Source organism: Gorilla gorilla, chromosome 5, assembly GCF_029281585.2.
Source record: "Gorilla gorilla gorilla isolate KB3781 chromosome 5, NHGRI_mGorGor1-v2.1_pri, whole genome shotgun sequence".
Classification (NCBI taxonomy): domain Eukaryota; kingdom Metazoa; phylum Chordata; class Mammalia; order Primates; family Hominidae; genus Gorilla; species Gorilla gorilla.
This window is the reverse complement of record NC_073229.2, coordinates 38,480,297-38,496,256: the sequence shown is the minus strand read 5'-3', so window position 1 is coordinate 38,496,256 and position 15,960 is coordinate 38,480,297. Positions and strand designations below refer to the sequence as shown.

The 15,960-nt window shown below is 38.3% G+C and overlaps 1 protein-coding gene across 2 annotated transcripts in view; it reads right to left on the bottom strand.

The window, feature by feature from the left end:
* CDKAL1 (CDKAL1 threonylcarbamoyladenosine tRNA methylthiotransferase) overlaps positions 1-15,960 on the bottom strand; it is a 695,935-nt gene that overhangs the window by 440,226 nt on the left and 239,749 nt on the right. For both annotated transcript variants that reach the window (XM_019030135.2, XM_055391283.2), the window contains exon 8: positions 11,787-11,907. In XM_019030135.2, coding sequence (XP_018885680.1) covers positions 11,787-11,907 — 121 coding nt within the window. The remainder of the gene's footprint in view (positions 1-11,786; positions 11,908-15,960) is intronic.

The following is a 15,960-nucleotide window of genomic DNA, read 5'->3' as shown; positions in this document are numbered from 1 at the left end:
CAAAGAACGTGCTGCTGGTTCACATGACACACGTTGTACACTATTATTGTATGAGCCTATTTTCAGCTATCACATTTGAAACAAGTCTGATACATTCTCCATATTTGTGGTAAACTTCTAGGTACACAACTCTAAGTCCTACACATATAAAACTACTATTATATTCCATGTAGACTAAAACAAAATTATTTCCCAGTTAACTAAACTACACTAGACTGTAAGGCTCCCAAGAGCAGTGATACATTACTAGGTCTTGTTTCTTTTATTGCACCTAGTACATTTTCAGATACATAGAGATGTTCTGCAAATTTCTGTTGAGTAAATGAGTGAATGAGTAGAGAATAAAACAAACCAATGAATAAAACAGACCACCAATCTTGATAGAGGATATCTTCCAGTTACAAGGGGCTCCTGGTCCTAAATAAATAAATCCATCCTTGCATATCTTGCTCTCATAAACTTATATAGAAAAAAATAACAGAGACAGGAGAAAGTGGGGGAGGAGAACAGACTAAAAATTCCATTTCAGAAAGTTTATGTTTTCCGCAAGAGCAGTAACAGAACAGTACATAAAATATATTTCACAAGGGAGAAAGAACTTTGTAAACCTATATGATCTCACAATTAATACTTACTTTAAGGTTAACCTAAAAAGAACCACAAAAATATACATTACAAATCACAAAGGTACATACATTGTTTAAAAACTGAAACCAGTATTTTTAAAAATGACCTTGATTTAAATCCAGTTTTCTTAGTGGATTTACCAAAAAATAGACACTCCTCAGAGACTGTTTCATCAGATAAAGTAAATGAGGTCTTAACTACATGCACTATTGCCTTTTTAAAAAGCCAAACAAAACATTCTGCTTTGTCAGGGTTAGAAAAAAATAAAACAACTGGTGCTACCATGCTGAGATGCAGTCAAATAAAAGCAAAGTGGTTTCAAAAATAAATATGGGATATATATTATTCTTGTATTGGAAAAAACTGACAGGCCCTCGTCCACAATCACATGTGTGTTCAATTATACTTAATTAAAGTTGGGCTACACAAGTTTCAGGGTTTTTTTTTTTTCTCTCTTGATAGGGCTGGAAAACAAGTTTTCTTAAAGCAACAGGAAAGCTAACAGATGGTGGCTCTTTGGATACATCCAATGATCTGCTCCTACTGTGCCCTTCCAAGTGCAACTCACTTTCATGCACCTTAGCTCCAGTAGAAGTGGGAGAAAAAAAAGACAAGAAAGGAAGGTACAATGGTCATATATCTCTATATGATTTAGCAGTCCCCTCCTTTAAAATAACCATAATAGGAATTTCAAATTCCATTCCATTGGACAAAATGGATGCATCTTAGGAGTCATCTGACAATACAACATAGATACACAGCAGAAATTCTCCCAGCCTACCTCCACTTGACAGACTCACTACATTAGCGCCATATTCCCCATTCTCTCTGTAAAACTCTGCTGCGTACAGCATGTTTCTCAGATTTAATAGGCTATCTTCCAGATGAGTCTCAAACTTTAGCTCTAAGTGGCTTTCCTTTCAATTAACTAAACAACTACAGTACAGACCCAGAAGCAGAAAATGAGGCTAGAGGCCACTGACGTTATGGTTTATTGAAAAAACTGGTCAGACGATGTGGTTCGAGTCACAATTCTGCCACTTACTAGCTCTGTGGCCTTAAGCAAATAGCAGTCTACTTAAGCCTGAGGTTTGCCTTCTCATAGCTATCATAGTAATAAATTTAATAATACTATATATTGAACAGATACTATGTGCCAGGCATTGTGCTGATTAAACCTGTGACCTCTTTTCATTCTCACAACACTATTATTATCATCATCACTTTATAAATGAGGAAACTGAAACCTATAGAGAGGTTGAATAACTTACGCCAATGATAGCAGCAGGAGGCAGACAAATGCCTAGGCAGAGAGTGTCGGGTCCCCAGTGAAACCCCACTTTCAAACCAAAGACAGTTTAAAGCCTGAAAGCCAAGCTACAAGTCAAATCCAAGGACCGGATTGAGAACCTGTCTTCTCATTTGGCACACTTCCCTCTGATTGATCCCCCCTCCTCCACCAATTTTACTTTAACCTACCCTTTCCTTATTGGTTTTCTACACTGTCGTGCCCACCTTTGAATGGTGCCTTCATTTTAACCTTTTTTGTGTACTCACAAACCAATCAGCATGCACTCCCCATTCTGAGTCCCTAAAAAGCCCCAGACCCAGACACACAGAGAGAGAGAAACCATCCAACTACAGGGGTGGGGGACCACCCCCTGCATCCCCTGTCCACTGAGAGCTGTTCCATCACTCAAGAAAATTCTTCTCTGCCCATCCTCACCCTTCTAATTGTCAGTGTAAGCTCATGCTTCTTGGATGTGGGACAAGAGCTTGGGAACCACCGAATGCTATAGCACAGGTGGACCGAGTGGGCAGGACGCCTCCAGTGGTAGGCCCAGGGCGCCTCCAGTGGTAGGCCCAGGGCTGAGTGAGGCCTGGGTCAGGGGGCATCACTGGCTGTGGAGGTCTCTGGTTGGCAAAGTGGCCGCGAAAAATCCAGCGTCACCAAGTTCGGAGCCCAAGCATTCTCAAGCTACCTTTCTCCGACCATTCCCTTATTCAAAACACCACCACAGTGACTCATCATTCTCTGTGTAAGACATGGTTTTTCACAATGCAATAACCACTGCTTATGGGTTTTGTTTTGGTTCCCCCCACCCCACCACTGCTTAAATTACCTTTAAATCCACCTATAAGATATTTTAAGACACAGCCTAAATATTACTTTCCATGGAAGCGCTCTCCAACTCATCTAAACAATCCGTCACACAATGTGAGCTTATAACTTTATTGTTTTGTACTTGTTGCTTATAACTTTATTGTTTTGTGCTTTTCTATGGGATTCTCAAGGGCAAATACCACATGAACTCATCTTTTTATGTTCAACTACATTTGTTTAACAAATTGATGTCCCGGCTAGGTGTGGTGGCTCACAACTGTAATCCCAGAGCTTTGGGAGGCCAAGGCAGGAGAATTGCTTGAAGCCAGGAGTTCAGGACCAACCTGGGCAACAAAACAAAGTGAGATCCTATCTCTACAAAAAATTAAACAAACAAAAAAACAAATCAACATCCATTTGCAGGGCTCTTTGGTCTTCTTAAAGAACAAACATATGAAATAAATAAGCTGATTTTTAAAGATAACAAATATAATGAGGTTTCTCAACTGTAAAAGCATCTCTAAGTTGTTCTATCAATGCATATCCACTCCATGAACTAACCTGAAGTAAGTGTTGACCATTCTACCCAATTAACTGTAAACTAAGATTGCTTTAATGGTTTGCCTAAATTCGAGTACCTTTAAATTTTTGCTTTTTATCCAAATTCATTCTCCCTACTTCAAATTAAATAGTTTTGTTAGAAATCGGATAAGCAAGATGTACTTTTTAGAAAGGGCAATAGAATCCTACAACATGCTAGAATTTGAAATGTTTTTTTAAATCAGTAATTTCTCTATGCTAGTAACTAAGAAAATTATATCTATATTCATTTCAAAGTTTATTTAAAATAATGATTAAAAAGTTTACAAAATATAACATTAACTCCTAATACTGTCCGAGCTTTTTGACTGAGCTGCTCTCTTTAAAAGCATTCACTAAGCCAGCATTTGAAAGTTCTGCAACTTAAGGATAATTACTTCGCAGGTATGAGCCTATAGTGCCATCCACTGTTCCTATGAATGATCTTTCCCAAGTACAGTCTTATAATGCACTAGAAATAAATATTACTTTAAAATTTCATTTGTATAATATTTTAGTGAAAATAAGATATTTTGGGATTCCATTGAAGACTAAAAAAAGGCTGCAAATTTTAGGACAACTGGTTTGTGGATAAAAGAGTAAAAATGCAGTTCACAATTGCCATAAATGCCTCAATTTCACACATTTAATTGTTTCATATAACTTTCACTTCATTTATAGTCCAAACTATCATATTCTTTTTTCTACAAAATAATCATCTATAGTAAGGGAAGCAATTAGAACTATATTCCAGGTTAGCCAGAAAATTTTTTCTGCATTTAAGAAACACTGCTGTCAACTGAAATACTTAACAAACATTTATGGAGTGAATACTGTGAGAAAGACACTGCGCTGAAAGCTACAGGAGAGACTAAGATGAACTTTTTTTGTTTGTCAAACATTCACTTAAAACTGAACAGGTGAAATAGGAAATTGAAGAACCAACATTGAACAGCATAAAGTCGTAACCTCACATTCTAGTCCCAGCAAATTTCTTACCTAAATAATAGAAAGAATAAAAAGAAATCAAGGGTAGAAGGGGTCTCAGAGAATGACGGTAGAGTAGAAGATACAGCAGCATCAAGATTTGAAAGAAAATATGTATTAATGTGCTAAGCTATACATTCAGTAGGTAGCACTATACCCATGCCAGAAAAGACATCATCTCTAAGATCTCACCTAATTTATTCAAGTCATGCAGCTAGAAAATAAAGTGTCTATGACTACAAACTCCAAGTGCAGAGCTCTTTCCAATGTATTATAGATTCTACTACCTTCTCCAGAATAGGCTGGTGTCACATTCTAGGCTCATGACAAAGATTAAGGTTCCTGCCACCCATAAAGCTTACAGAAGAACACGAATAATAACCACAGCTCTGTACTCACCTTACAGTGTGCAAATATAGCAGTTATAATACCTAGATTTTAAGTTTCATGAGAGCCATGTTAGGAAAACTATAAATCTACTTTTGAAAGAATATAATGTAGTGAACATCATATAAATTGTGTGACTTGATGTAAGCTACAACTGTTAGACACAGTCACACTCTTAGCTAGTATTTAATCAGAAAGGCCACCTTCCAGAGGAGATTGCTCTGTATGTTTAAGCTATCTTTTATTTTTAGTCAATACTAGAAGCTTTGCTAATTAGCATGTAAATAATAAGTTTCCATTTTTGAAAGTACTGGTCAACTACTAATTACAAGTAGTTAATAGCATAAAAGACAGTTGAAATAGGGTCTCAGTTAAAGAAGGGACACTCAAGATAAGCAGATTGGGTAAAATATTTTCCAAAACAGAGTAAAGAATCTTACAACACACACTAGCCTAAATCAGTGTTTCTCAAACTATATATAGTGACAGAGCAGGATTTTTACTTCCAACCTCTTATAAACCAGTATCTGTGTCAAATACAGTGAAAATGAATTATAACTCACTGCAGTGACGTTAAACTGCCTTAAAAGTCTCTATTTGTGTACTCATCACAGACCAACAATCTGTAGGTAACTGGTCCACAGTACATAGTTTGGTTAGTACTGGCCTAGACCATTAAAGATATGATTCTGGCTTGGTCCCTGACACACTCTCACTCCAGACACTAGGTAAGGAATTCTGGTTGCCTGAGGATGTATTATCTATAGTGAGACAGTATGTTGCTTCATGTGGCTCAAGTGAACCTTTCATACAAAGTTTGATTTCACCACCCAAAAAGAGAGACAACGAGGACTCCACCAACGTTACAAGAACAGCTGGACCGTGCCAGCTTGCTTAATAAATTCTTGTTGGAGACTGTGGACTAGGACTTGCTTTCATTATAATCTGACAGCTGAGTTGTCAGGTTATAATGAAATAATGAGTTTGAAATATCCATTCAAATATTTGTAGATAGCCTACGTATCCAGAACTGGAATAGGAACTGATAAATTTTGTACATTACAGACATAAAGTGTAAAAATATGAGTTAGTTTTCGCAAAGCCAGAGTGTTACAGGGGGAAAAAAATGCTTTTTAAAATGATAAATTCAAGAATATAAGCTCAAAGAAAATTATATTCCCCTTAAAGGTTCTCAGTTACCACCATATGTCTGTCTGATGGCAAATAACAAGAAAGACAAGATAAATTTTAAAAGATAAAGTATCAGTAAAATATCACAGGGTCAGACAGTAATTTCTAAGATGTGTTTTGCCTGAGGGAGGATTTCAAACCTTCAAGCTAAGGATAATCTGATAGGAGTATCTTAAAAATGATATAATTTATATAAGAACTGTTAAGCAGCATCTAACTCTTGGCTTTGGAAGATAAAAATTGCCAAAGAACTGTCAAAAAGGATGACTTTCATAGGGTCAGAGAAGGTAAAATAAAGCACAGATGTCCTTTATGCCACAATTTCCAATTTTTTACTTTTGTCCCCTACACTACCTCCTACCTGTCTCCACACTGTATTCCCACTGCTAGAAAAAATAAGGGAGTCAAGGCCGGGCGCGGTGGCTCACCTGTAATTCCAGCACTTTGGGAGGCCGAGGCAGACAGATCATGAGGTCAGGAGATCGAGACCATCCTGGTTAATACGGTGAAACCTCGTCTCCACTAAAAATACAAAAAATTAGCCAGGCGTGGTGGCGGGAGCCTGAAGTCCCAGCTACTCAGGAGGCTGAGGCAGGAGAATCGCTTGAACCCGGGAGGCAGAGCTTGCAGTGAGCTGAGATCGTGCCACTGCACTCCAGCCTGGGTGACAGAGAGAGACTCCATCTCAAAAAAAAAAAAAAAAAAAAAGATAAGAAAAAATAAGGGAGTCACACAAATGGGAGACCTGACAGAAACAGCTTATCAACCTTAGCTTATTTCTTCCATTCATGCACATGTTGACTCCCTATGATACTGCCCATAACATTTGGTTGACTTTTTAAAAAATTCTACATAAATATCCACACACACCGTATCCTGCTGTGCCCATCCAAAATTTATACAATCTGAAATTTTCAACTTCTTCCTTGGCTAAAGCAACTGATGTACTTTTATGTTTTGTTTTATTTTATTTATTTAGAGATGAAATCTCACTCTGTCGCCCAGGCTGGAGTGCAGTGGTGTGATCCCAGCTCACTGCAACATCCACTCCCTGGGTTCAAGCAATTCTCCCGCCTCAGCCTCCCGAGTAGCTGGGATTACAGGCACGTAACAACCACCACATTCAGCTAATTTTTGTATTTTTAGTAGAGGCAGGGTTTCAGCATGTTGGCCAGGCTGGTTTCAAACTACTGACCTCAGGTGATCCACCTGCCTTGGCCTCCCAAAGTGCTGGGATTACAGGCATGATCCACTGCACCTAGCCATACTTTTATATTTTAAGCTAGAAATATAACAAGGCATAACAACTTTGAAAAGTCTAATGGTTCTAATAGTAACTTCAGTAATTTACTAATACATACAATAAAAGTTGCTACAAATGGGACCCTTTTCCTAAATGAAAAATGAAAAAATTTATGGAAAGTCAGATCTACATATTTAATGTGGAAGCAATAAAATTTTGAAAAGTGTTAGGATTTTACTGAGAAGGCTCATTTTCTACTGAAAAATAATTATGAGTATAATCATATTAAAACATTTAAAAGTAAATGAAAAAAAGCAATGAGCTCCACCAGCATGAAAAAAATGAAATCTGGCTGGGCATAGTGGCTCACACCTGTAATCCCAGCACTTTGGGAGGCTGAGGTGGGTGGATCACAAAGTCAGGAGTTCGAGACCAGCCTGGCCAATATAGTGAAACCCCGTCTCTACTAAAACAAAAATTAGCCGGGTGTCGTGGCGTGTGCCTGTAGTCCCAGCTACTTGGGAGGCTGAGGCAGAAGAATCAATTGAACCCAGGAGGCGGAGGTTGCAGTGAGCCAAGATCGTGCCACTGCACTCCAGCCTGGGCGACAGAGCTCTCAAAAAAAAAAAAAAAAAAAAGAAAAAGAAATCCAAGCTAATATGTTATAGAATGATAGTGTGGACAAATACGTATGGGAATGCTTTCATGTGAGAGCAAGTGATAAGGCTGCAACTGATTCAGGAAGATGATTAGCAGTCTGAGAAAATCAGAAACCCATTTCTCATTCTGGGACAATACGGATTAAATTTTCTTAATATCAAAAGCATTATTTGCTAATGTACCGAGGATCAACACTCTACTCTAATGTGAAGGATACAAGAGGATGAGAGTGATGCCAAATCCAGTGAGCTTTCAATCTTTTAAAGAGCAGGCCCATTTGAAGAAAACATTAAGTCTACAAGAGGGAAAATTCAAATAATATACATAAAAAATTTTACCTAAAGGCTATTGAAAATGGTTACCTAAAGCAAATTTTTAAAATTTAAAATTGTAAACATTAAAAAAATTTTAAATATTTTTAAGATTAATTTTTAATTAATGTACAGCAACAAGAACTCATAACTTATAAAACATTTACTCAACAAATATTTATTGAGTGCAGGCAGCCCTCTGTATCCATGTGTGTGCCGTATCTACAGATTGAACCAATCATGGATTGAAAATATCTGGGGCCAGGTGCAGTGGCTCATGCCTATCATCCCAGCACTTTAGGAGGCCGAGGTGCGTGGATCACAAGGTCAGGAGTTCGAGACCAGCCTGGCCAATATGGTGAAGCCCCATCTTTACTAAAAATACAAAAGCTAGCTGGGTGTGGTGGCACACGCCTGTAGTCCCAGCTACTTGGGAGGCTGAGGCAGAAGAATCACTTGAACCCAGGAGGGCGGAGGTTGCAGTGAGCCGAGATCGTGCCACTGCCCTCCAGCCTGGGTGACAGAGTGAGACTCTGTCTCAAAAAAAAAAAAAAAAGAAAGAAAATATCTGGAAGAAAAAAAACACTTAAAATAATGCAATAATTAAAAGAAGCCAAATTTTTAAAATACAGTATAACAACTATTTAGGTAGCATTTCTATTGTATCAGGTATTATTAGTAATCTAGAGATGATTTAAAGTATATGGGAAAAAGTAAGTGGGTTATATGCAAATACTACATTTTTTTTTTTTTTTTTTTTTGAGACGGAGTCTAGCTCTGTCTCCAGGCTGGAGTTTACTGGCACGATCTCGGCTCACTGCAACCTCCGCCTCCCAGGTTCAAAGTGATTCCCCTGCCTCAGCTTCCCAAGTAGCTAGGATTACAGGCACGCGCCGCCACGCCCAGCTAATTTTTGTATTTTTAGTAGAGTCGGGGTTTCACCTTGTTGGCCAGGATGGTCTCAATCTCCTGCCCTCATGATCCATCCACCTTGGCCTCCCAAAGTGCTGGGATTACAGGCGTGAGCCACCATGCCCGGCCAATACTACACCATTTTATATGAGGTACTTGAGTATGCATAGATGTTGTATCTGAGGAGGTCCTGGAACTAATCCCCTACAGATACCGAGGGACAACTGTACTCACTTTGTACTAAACACTGAACTCAAAGATAATAATGTAATGACAACTGAAACACGTTCAGCCCCCAAGGAGCTTACATTGTAGTGGAAGATACAAATGACACAGTGTGTAAAGTGCCATAATCAGGATACATAGGGAATGTTGTGGACACAAATTAGAGGGAGGGATAGATTTAGCCTGGTTGCGGAGGGAGAAACAAGCAGACATCCCAAGAAAGGAGCACATAGTTGAGTGCAGGAGGCTTACCCATGAGGTGAACGGGGAAAGACAGACATGCCAGGAAAACCCTTCAACCTACAGGGAGGCCTGCAGTCAAGACAGAGAAGAATCTGGAGTTTTGAGAATTTCAAGTAGTTCAAGAAGACTGAATACTGGGGTGTGAAGTAGGGAGTGACAAAATGAAGAAGAACATAGGGACTAGAAAAATAAACAGTTAAAAACAGACACCCAGTAGGCCAAATACGTACCTGGAAAGTTACCATGCAGAGACCTAATGGATCCTAATCTAACAGAGTTTGACAGACCCTGAAATACTAATGTTTTAAAGGCATGTGTCTAGCCAAAAGCCCCGCATAAACACACACACAAAACCGGCATTTTTCAGCTGGGTGCAGTGGCTCACGCCTGTAATCCCAACATTTTGGAAGGCCAAGGCAAGTGGATTGCCTGAGTTCAGGAGTTTGAGACTAGCATGGGCAACACAGTGAAACTCCATCTCTACTAAAGTAGAAAAAATTATCCGGGCATGGTGGCGTGCACCTGTAATCCCAGTTACTCGGGAGGCTGAGACAGGAGAATCACTTGAACCCGGAGGCGGAGGTTGCAGTGAGCTGAGATCACGCCATTGCACTCCAGCCTAGGTGACAGAGGGAGACTCCATCTCAAAAAAAAGAAAAAAAAATCTGCATTTTTCAGGAGAAAGTGTGATTAGCCAGCAAACTCCAAATATTATTGTCCAATTTGCAAGGCAACCTGTACCATGATAATTTAGCATAGTCCCACTAAACTGTCAAATTTTATAACTTAATCATTCATTCATTCAGTCAATAAATAAATATGCATTAAATCCCTACTGTGTATAATTTTCTACTCACTGGGGACAGAGTGGTAAATAACACAATCAAAAAGGCCCTGCCCCCATGGAGCATATATGCCAGTGAGGAGAGACCATTAAAATACAAATAAATGACCATTTATATATTTCAATGCCAATTAAAGTTACAGAGAAAAACAAGGCAACTGAGAAAAAGAGAAGGAATGTTAGAAAGTTTGCAATTTTAAATAGGATAATCAGGAGTTGCAGGAAAGTATTATAATGTTTGAATGAAGGGGAAAAAAGAACTGAGGAAGGGGAAAGCAAACAGCCTTGCATTTATAATTCGGCTCAGGCTGGACAGACTGAATATGTGAGGTACTCCAGTCAAGCGACAACTGTACTTCTCACTGTTAAATTCTGCTTTAATCACTAGTTTCTGAGCTTGATAAGTTTGGGTTTCTGAATCTTCAACGCTGAAGGCCAGATGCTGGTCTACAACAAATTCACCAAGTCACTGAATGCTACTCCATGGGGTTTTTTGGGAAAAACCGAATGACTTTGGTCAACCTTCTCTAGTCTTTGACAACAGTGTGAAGGATAAACCAGAAAGTGGTGAGACTACAGAAAAGAGGGCTACTGACAACACAACCGCCACTGTCCTGGAGGAAGTAAAGCCATTGGACTCAGAGAAACAGGCAGACGGTGGACAAGGAAGCTGTTCACCGGTTCTCAATGAGAAGGAGCGTGAAGAAAGAGCAGAACATAAGGAAAACAATTTCAAATAAAAGGGAAGGAGTATGAAGTAAAAGGGGCAGAACAGCTTAAATCTGTGGGGAATGAGATGTGGTTGTACGGGTAATTAGGTGCTCCCTGTGATTTAAGAAACAGAAGCCCTTCATCTCATCAAATTTTCAGAAAATGTTTCTTTTTCTGATGGACTCATAATTTAAAGAATGCAAAAATTCAATAAATGCATATGAAACAAAGTATAAATGAGTATACCAAGAGTTATAATCAAGGACTTTAAATCAAGGTGTGGAAATTAAAAGAGTACTTAATATTCTGTCATGATGCTTCTTTTCAGTTTAAAGCTCAGAATAATAACATTTTAAAATATGCATTTCAAATAGTGAATAATCAAAACGTGGTTAGTATCTTGGGCAACATTTACCATACCTTTACTGAAAAAAACAGTCGAATATGTCAAGTGTCTTAATCATTCCACAAAATAAAGTGCTACTTTTTTCAAAGATTTTAAATAAGGGCATAGCTGGGAAATGAAATCCATGTTTATTACCAAAAATGGGAATAATATTAAAGTTATAAAAGCCTGCTGCAAATATAAGTGTAGTTTACATACAGGAAACATTTCAGAAGAAACTGTCTTTGAGCACATTTTGTAATTTTTCTTTCCCAAGAAAATGTTCAGCTACTTTTCTATGTCACATGTCCAAGAAAAAAAAATTGAATTCATGAAATACATTGAATATTTTATGAGCAAGTTTGAGAGATGCTTACCCGGTATTGATGGAAATGATTTCTATCAGTGGATTCTTCCTAATCTTCGGCAAATCCAATCGTGCTCCCCCAAGCCGCCTTCCATTATCCTTTTTCTGACCCAGCAGTCTCACAGAGTGACCTTCAAATCAAGCACATAAATATACATTAGCAAGAGTTACACACTTCACTGTAACTTAATGCTTTCAACAAATGTGTTCATTTAACTTCTTTTCAGGAGCAGGGGAAACAACATAGAGGAGTGAAGTGTGATCATTTAAACTTCAGAAATACTGTCAAAAGGAAAAACAGTGGCCAGGTGCAGTGGCTCACACCTGTAATCCCAGCACTTTGGGAGGCCAAGGTGGGTGGATCACCTGAGGTCAGGAGTTTGAGACCAGCCTGATCAACATGGTGAAACTCCATCTCTATTAAAAATACAAAAATAAGCCGTGTGTGGTGGCGGGCGCCTGTAATCCCAGCTACTCAGGACGCTGAGGCAGGAGAATAGCTTGAGCCCGGGAGGCGGAGTTTGCAGTGAGCCCAGATGGCACCACTGCACTCCAGCCTAGGTAACAGAGTGAAACTCCATCTAAAAAAAAAAAAAAAAAAAAAAACCAAGAAAAACAGCTGTATTCAGGGCCTACTTGCTTTGCTTATATTTGCACAGATGAGAAACAGAATACCCTCAAAATATCATTTCTACAGGTATAAATACTCTCTAGCATATGCCAAATATGCATGTGCAGCAGGAAGGGTTTACTTGGGCACTAGGCCTGCCTGCCATTACATTGCAGAAAAAATGAGTAATTAAAAAAAAGCAAAACCAAGTATCTGCTCAAAGCAAACAACAAATCAAAGAAGTAAATAAACAAAAAGCTGAGATAAAATTACACTTTAGGGCTGGATTTTTTTTTAAACAAACAAACATTTTAAACTTATTTTTACACACTATCACAAAAGGAAATCAGATCACTATTAAGAGCCATTAAAACATTTGTAATTTTTAAATTTTGATACAATTTCACACTTGTAGAAAAAGTGGAAGAATACAATACAAAAAAATCCCATACCCTTCAGATTCAATTATTATTTTACCATATTTACTTTGTCATTTTTTCTTTCTATATGGACATATTGCATTTTGTCTTTTTTTTTTTTTTTTTAGTTTAGGTTTTTTAAGAAACAGGGTCTTACTATATTGCCTAGGCTGATTTCAAACTCCTGGGCTCAAGCAGTCCTCCTGTCTCAGCCTCCCAAAGTGCTGGGATTACAGGCATGAGCCACCACACATGGCCTAGACCTATTGTTTTTATAACTTTACTGAGGTATATCCCATAGCCTATAAAATTCACACACTATGAGAGTAAGAGTCAATGATTTTAAATACATTTATAAAGTTTTGGCCAGGCATAGTTGCTCACACCTGTAATCCCAGCACTTTGGGAGGCCAAGGCAGGCAGACCAGCCCAACCAACATGGTGAAACCTCATCTCTACTAAAAATACAAAAATTAGCTGGGTGTGGTGGTGCGCACCTGTAAACCCAACTACTCGAGAGAGTGAGACAAGAGAATCACTTGAACCTGGGCAGCAGAGGTTGCAGTGAGCCAAGATCACGCCACTGCACTACAACCTGGGTGACACAGTGAGACTCCGTCTCAAAGAAAAAAAGTTTTATAATCGTCACAATAACTCAATTTTAGAACACATGATGTCAATGTTCTAAAACTGAATGGAACAACTGAATGGAACATCACCCCAAAATTAGAATTTTGGGGGGTGATGTAAATGTTCTAAAATTGAGCTTATCAGAGTCTATCTCTATTCACATACCAAATATAGGGAATTTTGTCAATCCATTGACCAGCTGATTGACATTTGAATTGCTTCCAATTAACAGCTACCATAAAAATGCTTCTGTGGACATTCACATACAAGTTTTTGTATGGACATATGTTCTATTTCTTGGATATATTCCTAGGAGTAGAACTGGTGGATCATGTGGTAAATTTATATTTAACATTTTAAGAAACAACTGCTTACGAAAGCAGTCATACCATTTTATGTTCCCATCAGCAATGTATGAGGTTTTGAGTTTCTTCATATCCTTGCCAATACTTGGTACTACAGCTTCTTATAATAACAGCCATTCTAATGGGTGTGTAGTGGTATATGATTGTGGTTTGAATACGCATTTCCATAGTGAGGAATGATGTTGAGTACCTTCTCATGTGATTATCAGCCAAATGTATTTCTTATTCAGTAGAAAGTTATGATGATTAATTTTATATGTCAACTTGACTGCGCCACAGGGTACACAGATATTTTGATATTATTCTGAATGTCTCTGAGGGTGTTTCTAGATGAGATAACATTTGAATTGGTACACTGGGTGAAGCAAATTGTTTTCCCAGTATGGATGAGCCTCATCCAATTAAATGAAAGTCTCAATTAAAAAAAAAAGGCTAAAAGTGAGCTCCTCCTGACTGACTGTATGAGCCAGAACATAGGTCCATTTCGGCTTTCAGACTCACACTGAAATATTGGCTCTTCTTGGGTCTCAAGTGTGCCAGCCTGTGGACTGTAACTTAACACCATTGGCTCTCCTGTTTCTTAGGCCTTTGAACTCAGATTGGAACTACATACACATCAGCTCTCTGAGGTTTCCAGCTTGCTGAACACAGATCTTGGGACTTCTCAGCCTCCATGGTTGCATGTGCCAGTTCCTTACACTACGTCTCTTTCCATACATACACCCATTGGTCCCAACTAATATAAATGTCTACTCCAGTATTTTCCCAGTATTTTAATTAGAGTATTTGTCTTACTGAGTTGTAAGAATTATTTACATATTATGGTTATAAGACCTTTATCAGATATATGATTTATAAATATTTTCTCTCAGTCTGTGGCTTATATTTTCACTTTCATGATGGTGTGCCTTGAAAAGTAAATGTTTTTTCAATTTAATGAAGTTCAATTTATCCAGGTTTTTCTTTTATGGCTCATGCTTTTGGTGTCACATCTAAGAACTCTTTAGCTATATTAAGGGCACAGAGATTTCTCGTGTGTTTTCTTCCACATGTTTTATTGTTTCTGTTCTTATATTTATGTCTAGAATTCACTTTATTTTTATGTACAGTGAAGGCCTAAGCTCTTTTTTTAATATGAATATTCAACTGTCCTGATGCTATTTATTTTCCTTCTTCCTCTTTTGTGCTATTGGCACACATATTAACATATACAGTTATATACAGTAGCACCACTTATCTGTGGTTTTGCTTTCCACAGATTCAGTTACCCACAGTACAGTATAATAAGGTATTTTGCGACAGGAAGAGAGAGACACCCCACATTCACATAACTTTTATTACAGTGTATTGTAATAATTATTCTATTTTCTCACTAATGTTGTCAATCTCTTACTGTGCCTAGTTTATGAATGAAACCTTATCATAGGTATGGATGTATGTATGGGAAAAAACATGGTACATACAGGGTTTGGTACTCTCCATAGTTGCAGGCATCCACTGGGGATCTTGGAATGTATCTCTCATGGTTAAGGGGAGACTCATGTAAAGCTAAAAATATGGTGCTATAATTATTGTTTTTTACGTCATTGTATGTTTTTTTCCGTTTTGTTTTCTATGAGACAGGGTCTCACTCTGTCGCCCAGGCCGGATTGCAGTGGCACAATCACGGCTCACTGCAGCCTCAACTTCCTGGGCTCAAGCAATCCTTCCATCTCAGCCTCCTGAGGAGCTGAGACTATAGGTGTGCGCCACCACGTCCAGTTACTTTTTAAATTTTTTTTATAGAGATGAGGTCTTGCCATGTTGCCCAAGCTGGTCTCAAACTCCTGGGATTAGGTGATACTCCCACCTTGGCCTCCCAAAATACTAGAATTAAAAGTATGAGTCACTGCACCTGGCCTATGTTGTTTTTTAATAATGAAAATGTGAAAAATATGTTTACTCATATAAATACCATTTCTAGCATTTTTCACTGCTCCTTGGAATCCAAGTTATCATTCAGTGCCTCTTCTTTTCTGCCTGACAAACTTTCAGTATTTCTTACAAAGCCCATTCCAGTTTCTGCTGCATGTGCAGAAGAAACAACTTCTGGTTAACTGAAGGTATGTGGAGAGTTTCACAAGCCTCATAGCGCTAGCTCAGCTCCCAGAATTCCCTGCT